The following is a 13,510-nucleotide window of genomic DNA, read 5'->3' as shown; positions in this document are numbered from 1 at the left end:
GATGCTTTCAACATTTCCTCATATGGAATGCTGCTTTGACTTTTTAAAAATAGCTACGATTAGTTAAAAGAAACACTCACCCCCTTTTTAAAAGCAGGAATGTGATCAGCTTTTCAAAATGTACTTTTTTTCCTTTAATCTGTTAATATGACAAATGACAATTATAGATTTTCTAAGCAATCCTTACATTATTAGGATGAGCCCAATTTGCTAATGGAAGAGTGTCTTTTTCATGCATCACTAAATCTGATTTGGTGATATTTTCTTTAGCATTTCTGTATAAATATTCATGAGTGAAATTTGCTAATAACATACTCTTGTATATTTCATTACCTAGATTATATTGACTCCATGGAATAAGTTAGGAAATGTAACTTCCCATTATTTTAAAAACTTCTACATGGTTGAAATAATCTCTTCCTTGGAAGTTTAGAAAACTCACTCGTAAAAAACACACCAGACCCATGTTTTCTTTGTGAAAAGACTTTCAATCTTTCATTTTTTAATTAGTTATTATTTAGTCTTTAAATTCTTTGTAGGCTATTATGTTTCTCAAAGATTATCTCCACTATTTTAGGTTTTCAAGTTTGTTTGCATAATCTTGATAGTATTTCCCTTTTACTTTATAAAATCTTTGGTGTATCTCTATTTTCATTTATAATTGATAGTTTTTATGCCTTCTCTCATTTTTCATCTTTTCTGAGCTGTGTCTATTTTATTAGCATTTTCAATGAACAAGCTTTTGGCTTTTTTCTATTATGTTATTTTTATTGTCTGCTTTCAGTTTATTCTGTTTTCTAACTTAAGCTGAACAATTTGAATCATTTTAAAATGTCCTTTTTCTAATCATTTAGTTTATGAAGTTACCTGAAAGAATCATTTTTGCCACATCTCAAGTTTTGTATGTAATGTTTTTACTATTATTCAGTTATATTACTACTATTCTTTCTCCTTTTGATGCATTCCTTTCATATTTTCCATTTTCTTATCTGTTTTTGGGACTGATTTTTCAGATATATCTTCATTTTCCAGTTCTCTTCAGGTGTCTAGTCTGTTACTAACTCACTGAGTTTCAAATTTGATCAATTATATTTTTCATTTTTGGATTAAAGAATGTTAATTTCTTAAAAATTTCATTTTACATGTTTATCCTGGTGATTTTGGACATATATTTTATACATAGCTATTTTTTATTTCATATCTGAGAATTCTAGTATTTGCAGTCTTTTGGAGGGATGTCTAAACTTACTTTTTTTCAAAATTTTGGTATCATTAATCTACAATTACATGAGCAACATTGTTTACTAGACTCACCCCATCAAGTCCCCCCCACATACCCCATTATAGTCACTGTCCCTCAGTGTAGTTAAGATGCTATAGAATCACTTACTTGTCTTCTGTGTTGTAACTGCCTTCCTGCCCCCACCATTATGTCTGCTAATAGTAATGCCCCTTTTTTCCCCTTTATCCCTCCCTTCCCACCCATCCTCCCCAGTCCCTTTTCCTTTGGTAACTATTAGTCCATTCTTGGGTTCTGTGAGTCTGCTGCTGTTTTGTTCCTTCAGTTTTTTTGCTTTGTTCTTATACTCCAAAGGATGAGTGAAATCATTTGATACTTGTCTTTCATATTTATTTCACTGAGCATAAAAGCCTATAGCTCCATGTATGTTATTGCAAATGGTAGGATTTGTTTTCTTCTTATGGCTGAGTAATAGTCCATTGCATATGTGTACCACATCTTCTTTATCCATTCATTTACTGATGGACACTTAGGTTGCTTCCATTTCTTGGCTATTGTAAATAGTGCTGTGGTAAACATAGGGGTGCATATGTCTTTCTCAAACTGAGCTGCTGCATTCTTTGGGTATATTCCTAGGAGTGGAATTCCTGGGTCAAATGGTATTTCTATTTTTAGTTTCTTGAGGAACCTCCATACTGCTTTCCATAATGGTTGAACTAATTTACATTCCCACCAGCAGTGTAGGAGGGTTCCCCTTTCTCCATATCCTCACCACCATTTGTTGTTGCTTGTCTTTTGGATATTGGCCATCCTAATTGCTGTGAGGTGGTATCTCATGTGGTTTTAATTTGCATTTCACTGATGATTAGTGGTGGAGCATCTTTTCATGTGTCTGTTGACCATTAAACTTACTATTTTTGTCTGTTCTCATTCAAGGTAGCTTGTCATCTCTTATGTGTTTGGTGATCTTTGACAGTGTCTTACTTGATTTTAATCTGTGGAAGTCCTATGTTTCCATCTTGGAGCTTTCTTTCAGGAAGTACTTGATTCTACTGGTAGAAAGACAGTGACTTGCAAACTATAACTTTAGTTGCTCTAGAGGGTTTTAGTGCATAACTTATGATCTACTCTACTGCAAGGTTTGTTATCTTCATAATGCTGTTGTTAGAGGAATCCAACCTTGGCAACCCCACTTCTGAATACCCACATTTCCAAAGCCAGCTACCCTGCCAATCTGGCTCTTATGCTACCCAACCTCCTGCTTCTCTGCCCTCCTCTGTAGATGTAGCTTTCAGTTCCAACTTCTGAGTATTTTCACTTGTGCTTGGGTACTCCCTCTTAGGCTGCTGCAGCCTTACCTTTTCCAGGTTCATGTACAACTGTTTGCTTGTTTTGGGGTTAGTGGTTTTTGGGAGACCACTCATCTTTTATGAAAGCAGCAATGCCTCAAATTATTTGTCTTACTGGAGGTCTTAGAGCTTCATTTAGTCACGATAGCAGAAGTGGAAATTATTCAAGATTTCTGACACAGTAGTTACTCAAAAACCTCTATTTATGTGTGTGTATAGTTATATAAATATTTATAAATACATCTATTTATATCATATATACATATAAGGCTACTATCTGAGAGAAGCATTAGATCTCAAAAGATAACTAGAGGTAAATAAGGAATTCTAAATTAAGATTATGACCCATGAATTGGTATTTGCTCTGTTAGGTTTCTCATACTTACCCTCGGTTGCTTTGGGAAGATCAACAGCACCTGTAAAAATTTTGTTAAATTTGCATTTATAATGCAGCTTTTACCTAGCTGCATATAATGGCAATCTTCATTCTACCCTCAGTTTGTGTAACAGGAATCATGTGGATCATTTCATATTTCTAAAATATCCCATTTGCAATTTTTGAATAAGACTATAAAATGGCAAGTACTGTTTTCATTTACCTATTTTCTGAAAGGTCAGATCCTAAATTAAAATGAATTAACCTCAAAAGAAAATACATTAATACTGATGCTTGCATTTCAGCTTTAATGCATACTGTTCTTTTCATTTATGAAGACTTTGATGCTTTTTTTTTTCACCTTTCTATCCTCAGTGTCTAGAACATAAAAGCATCTCTTCAGCATCCAATGAATGAAAGATGCTACTGATCTTACGGGAGTAGAATACAAACTTTTCCCATTATTACCAGTGAAGTGGACAATCCACTCTAAATCTTCATGATTTTGCCCTTCCCCAGGACAAAGAGTACTTGTAGTAAGACCAACACAAAGTTAGTCTTTGAGATCTTGAATATAGAAAAGCTAATACATATTCTGACCAATAAAAATTCCCCAAAAGGAAATAATACTTAAAACCAAAGTTACAAATTACAATCTATTTAAACTTTAATTTGTGCATTTGTGGTAATTTCTGACTGCAAAACACTTTTTTCTTAGAATGACATAGTTAAAAGGCACATTTCATTTGAATGCATAGTGTACCATTCTAAAATATCCTAATTTCCTTACAAAGTGCTGGAGCAGTCATTTACATATACAGTAATAGCAAAATATATTTACATTTTATAGAGTTAAAAAATTTTAAGTCTAAAATATATATTTAAAGCTACAGAAAAATTAGTGCTTTCTTCAGCTTAATTGTGTGAATATACCCTGCCCTCTAATTTTTTAGTGATTGACTTTAATTAAAAAAAATTTCTGTACACTGTGTAGTTACAAAATGCTAATGTCAGTTTTTAATGCTAAAAGCCTATTTTAGACATTGCTTTCTATGTATATTTGAGAACCAGAAAAGGTGAGCAGACTGTACCTCAAAAGTACTTAGTGTTTTTTTAAATGTATTAACACTGTTTAATTTAAAGCCAGACAATTAAGCTAAGATCCTCCACTGTCCTTTACCAAGGAATTTAACTGGCAGTTTAAAATAACTTTAAACAACATATTGCTCTCACTTTTTATAAGATTTCCCCCCAAAGATCTTGGGTAATGATCAGTTTGTAAGGAAATGGGAATTATCTCTGAACAATTTTAATTGTTCTCAGATACAATAAAAACATGCCAATACATCCTGGCAACACTGAAATATTTATACATGTTTTTAGCTCAACTCTCTATAAATCAGTGTGCTTTTATGTTTTTCACAGGATTCAAACTTGAACAGTTTTTAAGACATGAGATCACTGTGATTAAATAGCTAATTCAGTATGGTTAGTTAACAACTTGCTATTCCTGAGGTATGATGACCCTAATATGCTAAGTACAGAATCAAAGATGTTATTATTGAAATAAGGAAAAACAATGAAATAGAGTAGGAGGAAAAAACAAACAAACAAACACAAGAGCCCAAAAAACTCCAGGCAGGTGGAAAAGTCATGGCTCGCAAAAGACTTTTCTATAAGAGCATTAAAAAAGCCACAAATGGATCCTCTGAAGAGCTGTAAAAAGTATTTCATCAAATTGAGACTTTTGAGGTACAGCTTTAGTGTTATAATAATTTTTATAAAATATAGACTGTTTTATCAAAAATATTTATACATTCTGTTACAATATATTGCTTTTGCCCTCAGTAACTGCCAATATAAAATCTGGATCCAGTGGCCTAAAATGTACAAATGCACTTAACGTAAATGCTGGAGTCTGAGGTGTCTGCTTGGCCACTGTACAAAAGTGATGAAGTGGTGAAATTAAATAATAAACCTACGACATAGAATACATTACAGCTTGCACATATACATGTTCACAGCATGTATACAATGATAAATCCCTATGTTTTAACAAAGATACATTTCCCTTCTACAGTAGACACAAGAACAAGATGAATGAGGTTGATGAATGTACAACGAATATTGAAAAAGGGGTCATCAGTTCACTGATTTTGGAAGAAAGTATGACTGAACATACTGAGTAGCTACAGACTTTGGGAATGCATACAGGTAACACAGTATCTTGGTTCAGGCTGATCAGAAGTCCTCATTAGTTTAAGTAAATGCTGATGTGTAGCTGTTCCTGTTTGTTTCAGCATGGAAAAAATTATTTGGCAAGTAGCTCTGTTGGAAAGCTATAAGGCTCTGTTACATGTTTGGTAAAGAGAAGGCAATAAAAATTTTCTCCTAATAAATATAGAAATTTTAAATTCATAAAACAAGACATCAATTCATTTTGTTTAAAAAAAGCCCAAAAATGTGCACAAATTTTCACTACCTTTTTTGACATTACAGTAATTTCTTCAAAAAATAAGAGCATTTGCCTTATTTAAACAGAATCATACTATGTGTGAATAGCAATAGCATCCCAAGCCCTTCTTTTTTCTTTTCATAAAATACAGCTAAGTGAAGTTAACTGATTAATCTTCCCTCCACTTAAGGCAGCTAGAAGGCAAAGATAGGGACTGTAGAAGAATGTTTTGTTTTTGTTTTTTAAATAGACTCCTGATCCAAAAGTATTAATTTGTGGTAGACTTTCATGGCTGATGTTCATTCAGCTTCAACTCCATGGAACTGTTTCCAGTGCTCAAATTTATGTTGAAAATATACTGAGAAGCCACTTTTCAAGAAGGTATTAGAATAGTACTTTTAAACAAATCTTCATGTATTAAAAAAACAATAAAAACCCCAGAAGCTTTTGGTGGCACAGGAAGCAAATGAAGGGTTGCTTTTTTTTAAGAGGTCTTCTTGTGAGTCAGTCTGCTTGGTTTCACAGTGTTTAGGAACTTAACACCAATCAGCAATATAGTCAAAATCTCTGAACATTTCTTGTTCCTCTTGTGAAAGTATCCTTGGTTCTCGAGGTGGAGTCAGAATAGGTGCTTCTGAGGTAAATTCATCATCAAAATTACTAACATCTTCCCGTCCTCTAATGGTAGGTACAAATGGTGGCTTTACTTTTTTGTCCATCAGAGCACTCCAATCGATTAGCTGAATTGCAAAATATAAAATGATCAGTTTAGTCTCCTAATCCTAATTGATGCAGTTTCATAAAAAATTTTAAACTTTCATACTTACCCGGAAAAATGGGTGCTTTTTCACATCCTCTGCATCTTTCTCACCAGCTCCAAGGCGCCTCTCAGGATTTCTTCTTAATAGCTAACACAACATAAAATAAAAAAGTTAAAACCAGTGATTTCATTGATAACAATTCTTCTAACTTGCAAAGATTTATATGTTTATTTGGTATGTGTTCACCTAGACCGTGCAAAATCTATGAACTGAAAAACAACTTCTCAAGTTTCAACTGGGAAATGTCCTTTAAGAAATAAAATTTAAGTAGTTTACAAATCATTAATTCTTACCCTTCTCATTATTGAAATGGCTTCTGTAGATAAGAACCGTGGATACCTTACTTCATCATTTACAATACTGTCAAAAACCTCCTCTTCATCATCACCAGGAAAGGGAGACTAGAAGAAATATCTTTGAGTAAGTAAAAATGAGTTTCAAATCAGTAAAATCTCACTTATCCAAAGTAACTAAGAACCAGGTAGTGAGAAAAAATAAACGAATCCACTAAAACATCAAATAAGCAACCACTACAAGAATTCACAACAGATACACAATAGATATGTATCTATTACCCAGATTACACCAAATATTCTTACTAAAATCTCTAAATTTATTTCACAGACCATAATAACAAATTTGGTCATATCATGTAATACCACTTTCATTTAATTTCATTCCATTCCATTTTATTTTATTCATTTATTCATTTACCTGGACAGATTTTGAGTGCCTACTAGATGGTGGGAAATATTCAGATAATAGACACAATCTTCAAGCAGCTCAATTTTGTGGAAAGACAGAAGGAAATGGGTAAAGTAATTATGGTAGTAAGTGTTACTATAGAGGGAAGCACAGAATTCCTGGGAATACATCAGATATGGATGTGCTCTGAATTTCACAGTCAATAGCAAATTAATTAGCAAAAGACAATTAGAAGTTTTCAGGCATAATGACTGTACTAAGCAGTAGCTGCCAACAAAATTAAACTGAAAGAAACTCAAAAAGCACACATTTCCAGGCATATTTAATACTTTATACACAATAGGTCTTGGGTCATTTCGGTAAGCAGTTTTAAAACTGTTGCTCATAATGACTCTGAGTCATCAACAGTAGTTAGATTAAATTCAGTTTAACAATTTGATGTACAAAGGGATAAACTCTCAACTGTGTTGAAAACGTGGCTATGACATATGACTTACTACCTCAGAATTTCAGATGGCTTAGATTTGGCTGCTTGCTTTCTCTGAGGTATTAAAAAATAAGAGCCACGAAGCAGTATCAATGGGAAGGGAGGTATCTTTGAACTGAGGAATCTGTGAAAATAAGTTCAGAGCTCAACTCCTGAAAGCTGAGCTGCCATCTTATTGCTCATATCTAAGAAAATTTCAAACTTTTCAGCTATCCAAATCTTAGTTTGTTCACAAATCAAATACCTACTGTGTGGGACAATGTAATTTCTTTCTGGGACTGAAAAAGCAAGTCAGGGGAAAATTCTACTTTACAAGGATTCTTAATTAGAATTTCAAGTGGTAATACTTGAAAAGCATTAAAAGACAAAAGCACTTTTGTCTCCAATTTGATTAATCAATTTTGTATTTGAAAACTGTCATTCTACAAATCTCTGAATGGTGAAAACATATCTGTGTATTTGTTAAGATGTTAAAGCTCCTTGTTTCTGCAAACAGATTACAACAGAAGGTTAACAAACACGTTTTAAGCAACAAATGTGTTTAGAAAATAATCCAACAGTTTATTCAGATGTCAAGCACCTAACTCTAGTAATCTGCAGTTATTTTAAAATTCTGATACTTTTACTGTCTTTTGGCCAGGAAAAGGGAACCTGATCCATTAGTTTGTTCATTCCTGGAATCTGTCCAGTCTTCAAAACTCATACAAATATAAATTTCAAAAACAAATTTGGAAATGCGTATTTCTAGTGAGTTTTCAATTATTTTTAGTAAAATTAGACATAAACTTTAGCTGAACTTTATTTTCATTGCAGTTTAAAGTTATTGCTAAAATTTTACCAACTGTACAATTACAAAGTATACTAATGAAATTTAGTTTATTTTCCACACTACCCTGTTATAGAGGTTAAAGAGAAATGAACTTGAGAAAAGCAATGTGAAGGAATAGCTGGATGCAGTCTTTTATCTCCTACTAATTAAGAGCTAATCAATTAGAAGCTCTTAAAAAATGTGGAACAGGAGTGTCCTTACTTGTTCACTGCCAAATCCTCCAGTCACTTTAGAGTGCAAGGAAGTAGAATCAGTTGGCTCTTAATTCTGTAGTATTTTGCAATAAACTCACATTTTTTGCATATAATCTTTAATATGGAGAGTAAGTTTTAAACAAGCATGTAATTTTTGGTAAAGCAATTAAACTTTACATGTAACAATATTACATTTAAAAAGCAAAGCAACAAAAATGTTACTTTTTTTAAAAAAGAGAAAAAGAAAAAGATTGCAAGTATGCTAGAGCTACAGAAACAACTATTCTGAATACTTCTGGTACTCTTAGAAAATAAAGACCACTATGGATTAGGGATAAATCTTTTCATCCTGAAACACCATATAGCAGCTTTTCTAAACACAGGTGAAAAATTCAAGATCTGGACCATTGGTCTTAAGAACAGTAATAAGGTTGGGTGGATTCAATACTCCATCCTGGAGGTATGAAAGCATAATGGTTCAGAGACAGACTCTGAAACCAGAAAGCCAGCACTAAAATCCTAGCTGACTACAGGAGAGCTGTGTGACTTTAATCAAGGTATTAACCTTTTTGTGTCTCCTCTTATGCATCTGAAAATGGGCATAAGACTAGAATTGAACTCATTAAAAGCTGCTTAAAAATTAAAGTAGCTAATATTTATAAAGCACATGCAATAATGTCTAATATATGGTAACCATTTAATTAGCTACTTCTTTTCCTCCTTTTTCAGGTATCCACTCTGATTTGACATATCAAAAGGGGCTGTCCTTGGATGAACTAAAATCACTTGTTTGTTTGAGATAAGTGCCATTAATTGACATCAGAGCAAAACTTAAGAAATTTCTGATATTTGATAAGTTGGTCATTTGTTCATTCAGCTACTAATTTATTCATGCCTAGAATACACTAGGAAGGCTGTTGGCACTAAGGAAACTGCAGAACAATGAAACAATCCCGTAAGATAACTGTTTTCTCTATCTCAAGATCATCAAGCCCCTTTGAGTAGTTTTCACTTAATACTCAATTAGCATTCAATCTAAATATTTACTCTTTCCCAATACCTTTATCATTTCCAACAATTTGTATCACAATAGGTTAGTTTCTCACTATAGCTTTATTTATTAGATATAATTCACTTTTTCCTAAGTGGTAATAATTTCTGGGTACAACTAAGTTATTTCCAGAAAGCTTTTAAAAACAGTAGGGAAAAAAATGTTAATCTTTTCAACTCTGCTGTAGTTTTGGAAAGTAACATTTATTTTTAACCAATGTATACTGAGTCTTATTTAAAAGAACAGTGTATATCCTTTTCATTAGTCTTCCTGATATTCTATTTCCTATAAAATGATCAGTTGTAAACGATCTTGTCTTAAAATAAAAAAAAAAACCTTAGCAATACCAAAATACAGAGGCTATTTTCAAAGAACTGGTAATGCATTCTACAGATAATACAAAAATTTTTAAAACACAATGAATGTAATATAGAATCATAAGCAATTATTAGTATAATACAATTTATAATTTATTTTTAACTTTAGAAGACATCTTAGGTGGTATTATAAATGACATATTTTATTCTTTCAGTCACCTTTCCTCTTTTCTCTCAACTACTTTATACTGCTTACCTCACCAACAAGCATTTCATATATAAGTACACCAAGGCCCCACCAATCTACAGCCCTTGTATAGGATGTTTCTGTTAACACTTCGGGGGCAAGAAATTCAGGAGTGCCACAAAATGTGCTTGTTCTATCTCCATATCCCATTCCTGTGAAAGGTAAAATTTAAACATGTTAGAGAAAAAATCTAACATAAATATTAGAAGATTAGGAAGGAAAATTAAAGTTGCACATCTCTGTATGGTGGCCAAACTCTACGTACCAGACTTAAATTGTTAAGGATTGGTATACAGAAAACTGTAACAGCACATCTATTTCATAAACCAGTAAAACTAAATTTTCATACTTTATTATTTTCATTCTTGTCATTACTTCACAAGTGATACAAAGAAGTTAAAACAAAAGGAACTGATTCTGAGCTTAAATTTCTATCATCTTTTCAATTTAATCTTTTAAATAAGTTTGTTTCATTATAAAAATAACATTAAATATGGTTTTGGAAATAATCAAAAAGCAAACCCTTGGGTAATCAAGAGTTGATCAAATGTGCACTATAATATGCAGATATGGTATTTATATTTCAGTAATTTTTCAAATATATGTTCCTTATAACTTAGAATCAAATATATATTCTACATATTGAAGATAATGTCTCAATGTATACTAAAGTGATGGAAGTTCACTGTAAGGTCATCTAATGAAAGGATTTGAAAGAAAAGCTCTCAATTCTGAATTTAAAAACATAGGTATTCAGTTATTTTTTATTTAATTTTGATATCATTAATATACAATTACATGAGCAACATTATGGTTACTAGACTCTCCCCATTATCAAGTCCCCACCACATGTCCCTGAGAGTAGTAAGATGCTATAGAGTCACTACTTACCTTCTCTGTGTTGTACTGCCTTCCCCCCTACATTATGCGTGCTAATCATAATGCCCCCTTTTCCCCCTTATCCCTCCCTTCCCACCCATCCTCCCCAGTCCCTTTCCCTTTGGTAACTGTTAGTCGATTCTTGGGTTCTGCTGCTGTTTTGTTCCTTCAGTTTTTGCTTTGTTCTTATACTCAAAAGATGAGTGAAATCATTTGATACTTGTCTTTTTCTACCTGGCTTATTTCACTGAGCATAAAAGCCTCTAGCTCCATCCATGTTGCAAATGGTAGGATTTGTTTTCTTCTTATGGCTGAATAATATTCCATTGTGTACATGTACCTCTTCTTTATCCATTCATCTACTGATGGACACTTAGGTTGTTTCCGTTTCTTGGCTATTGTAAATAGTGCTGCGATAAACATAGGGGTGTATATGTCTTTCTCAAACTGGGCTGCTGCATTCTTAGGGTAAATTCCTAGGAGTGGAATTCCTGGGTCAAATGGTATTTCTATTTTTAGTTTTTTGAGGAACCTCCAAACTGCTTTCCACAATGGTTGAACTAATTTACATTCCCACCAGCAGTGTAGGAGGGTTCCCCTTTCTCCACATCCTAGTCAACATTTGTTGTTGTTTGTCTTTTGGATGTTGGCTATCCTAACTGGTGTGAGGTGATATCTCATTGTGGTTTTAATTTGCATTTCTCTGAAGATTAGTGATGTGGAGTACCTTTTCATGTGCCTGTTGGCTATCTGAATTTCTTCTTTGGAGAAGTATTTCAGCTCCTCTGCCCATTTTTTAATTCAATTATTTGCTTTTTGTTTGTTGAGGTGTGTGAGGTCTTTATATATTTTTGGATGTCAACCCCTTATCGGATATGTCATTTATGAATATATCCTCCCATACTGTAGGATGTCTTTTTGTTCTACTGATGGTGTCCTTTGCTGTAAAGAAGCTTTTAAGTTTGACACAGTCCCACTTGTTCATATTTGCTTTTGTTTCCCTTGCCCAGGGAGATACATTCATGAAGAACTTTTATGTCTAAGAGATTTTTGCCTATGTTTTTTTCTAGGAGTTCTATGGTTTCATGACTTACATTCAGGTCTTTGATCCATTTTGAGATTACTTTTGTATATGGGATTACACAACGATCCAGTTTCACTCTCTTACATGTAGCTGTGCAGTTTAGCCAACACCAGCTGTTGAAGAGGCTGTCATTTCCCCATTGTATATCCATGGCTCCTTTATCATATATTAATTGACCATATATGATTGGGTTTATATCTGGACTCTCTATTCTGTTTCACTGGTCTGTGGGTCTGTTCTGTGCCAGAACCAAATTGTCTTGATTACTGTGACTTTGTAGTAGAGCTTGAAGTTGGGAAGTGAGATCCCCCCTGCTTTATTATTCCTTCTCAGGATTGCTTTGGCTATTCAGGGTCTTAGGTGGTTCCATATGAATTTTAGAACTATTTGTTCTAGTTTGTTGAAGAATGCTGTTTATATTTTGGTAGGGATTGCATTGAATCTGTAGACTGCTTTAGGCTGGATGGCCACTTTGACAATATTAATTCTTCCTACCCAAGAGCATGGATGAATTTCCATTTATTAGTGTCCTCTTTAACTTCTCTTAAGAGTGTCTTGTAGTTTTCAGGATATAGGTCTTTCACTTCCTTTAGGTTTATTCCTAGGTATTTTATTCTTTTAGATGCAGTTGTGAATGGAACTGTTTTCCTATTTTCTCTTTCTGCTTGTTCATCGTTAGAGTATAGGAATGCGACAGATTTCTGTGTATTAAGTTTGTATCCTGCAACTTTGCTGAATTCAGGTTATTAGGTCTAGTAGTTTTGGAGTGGATTCTTTACGGTTTTTTATGTGCAGTATCATGTCATCTGCAAACAGTGACAGTTTGACTTCTTCCTTACCAATCTGGATGCCTTTTATTTCTTTGTGTTGTCTCATTGCCGTGGCTAGGACCTCCAGTACTATGTTGAATGAAAGCAGGGAGAGTGGGCATTCTTCTCTTGTTTCCCATCTTAGGGGGAAAGCTTTCAGCTTCTTGCTGTTAAGTATAATGTTGGCTGTGGGTTTGTCATATATGGCCTTTATTATGTAGAGGTACATGCCCTCTATACCCATTTTGTTGAGAGGTTTTATCATGAATGGATGTTGAATTTTGTTGAATGCTTTTCAGCATCTATGGATATGATCATGTGGTTTTTGTCCTTTTTGTTGATGTGGTGGATGATGTTGATGGATTTTCGAATGTTGTATCATCCTTGCATGTCTGAGATGAATCCCACTTGATCATGGTGTATGATGCTCTTGATGTATTTTTGATTTCGGTTTGCTAATATTTTAGCTATTTTTTATTCAAGTATAGTTAATAGACAATCTTATATTGGTTTCAGGTGTAGAACACAGTGGCTCAACAGTTACCCTTATAATTAAATCGTCACCCCCATGCATGCAGTTATATTCTGTGAACATATAGGAAGATGTTACAGATTCACTGGCTATATTCTCCAGGCTGTGTTACCATCCATCTGAGCAACTTATATT

At 33.5% G+C, this 13,510-nt stretch overlaps 1 protein-coding gene across 2 annotated transcripts in view; it reads right to left on the bottom strand.

Annotated features, from left to right (window-relative positions):
* Positions 1–3,607: 3,607 nt before the first annotated feature.
* Positions 3,608–13,510, bottom strand: part of PKN2 (protein kinase N2) — a 138,331-nt gene continuing 128,428 nt past the window's right edge. For both annotated transcript variants that reach the window (XM_073234241.1, XM_036996329.2), the window contains 4 exons: positions 10,081–10,223; positions 6,535–6,642; positions 6,248–6,328; positions 3,608–6,160 (listed from right to left, as the gene is read on the bottom strand). In XM_073234241.1, coding sequence (XP_073090342.1) covers positions 5,957–6,160; positions 6,248–6,328; positions 6,535–6,642; positions 10,081–10,223 — 536 coding nt within the window. In that variant the 3' untranslated portion in view covers positions 3,608–5,956. The remainder of the gene's footprint in view (positions 6,161–6,247; positions 6,329–6,534; positions 6,643–10,080; positions 10,224–13,510) is intronic.

The sequence above is a fragment of the Manis javanica genome, chromosome 4, assembly GCF_040802235.1.
Source record: "Manis javanica isolate MJ-LG chromosome 4, MJ_LKY, whole genome shotgun sequence".
NCBI classification, from domain to species: domain Eukaryota; kingdom Metazoa; phylum Chordata; class Mammalia; order Pholidota; family Manidae; genus Manis; species Manis javanica.
Note: the sequence above shows the minus strand (reverse complement) of the source record. Positions and strands in the feature narration are given on the sequence as shown.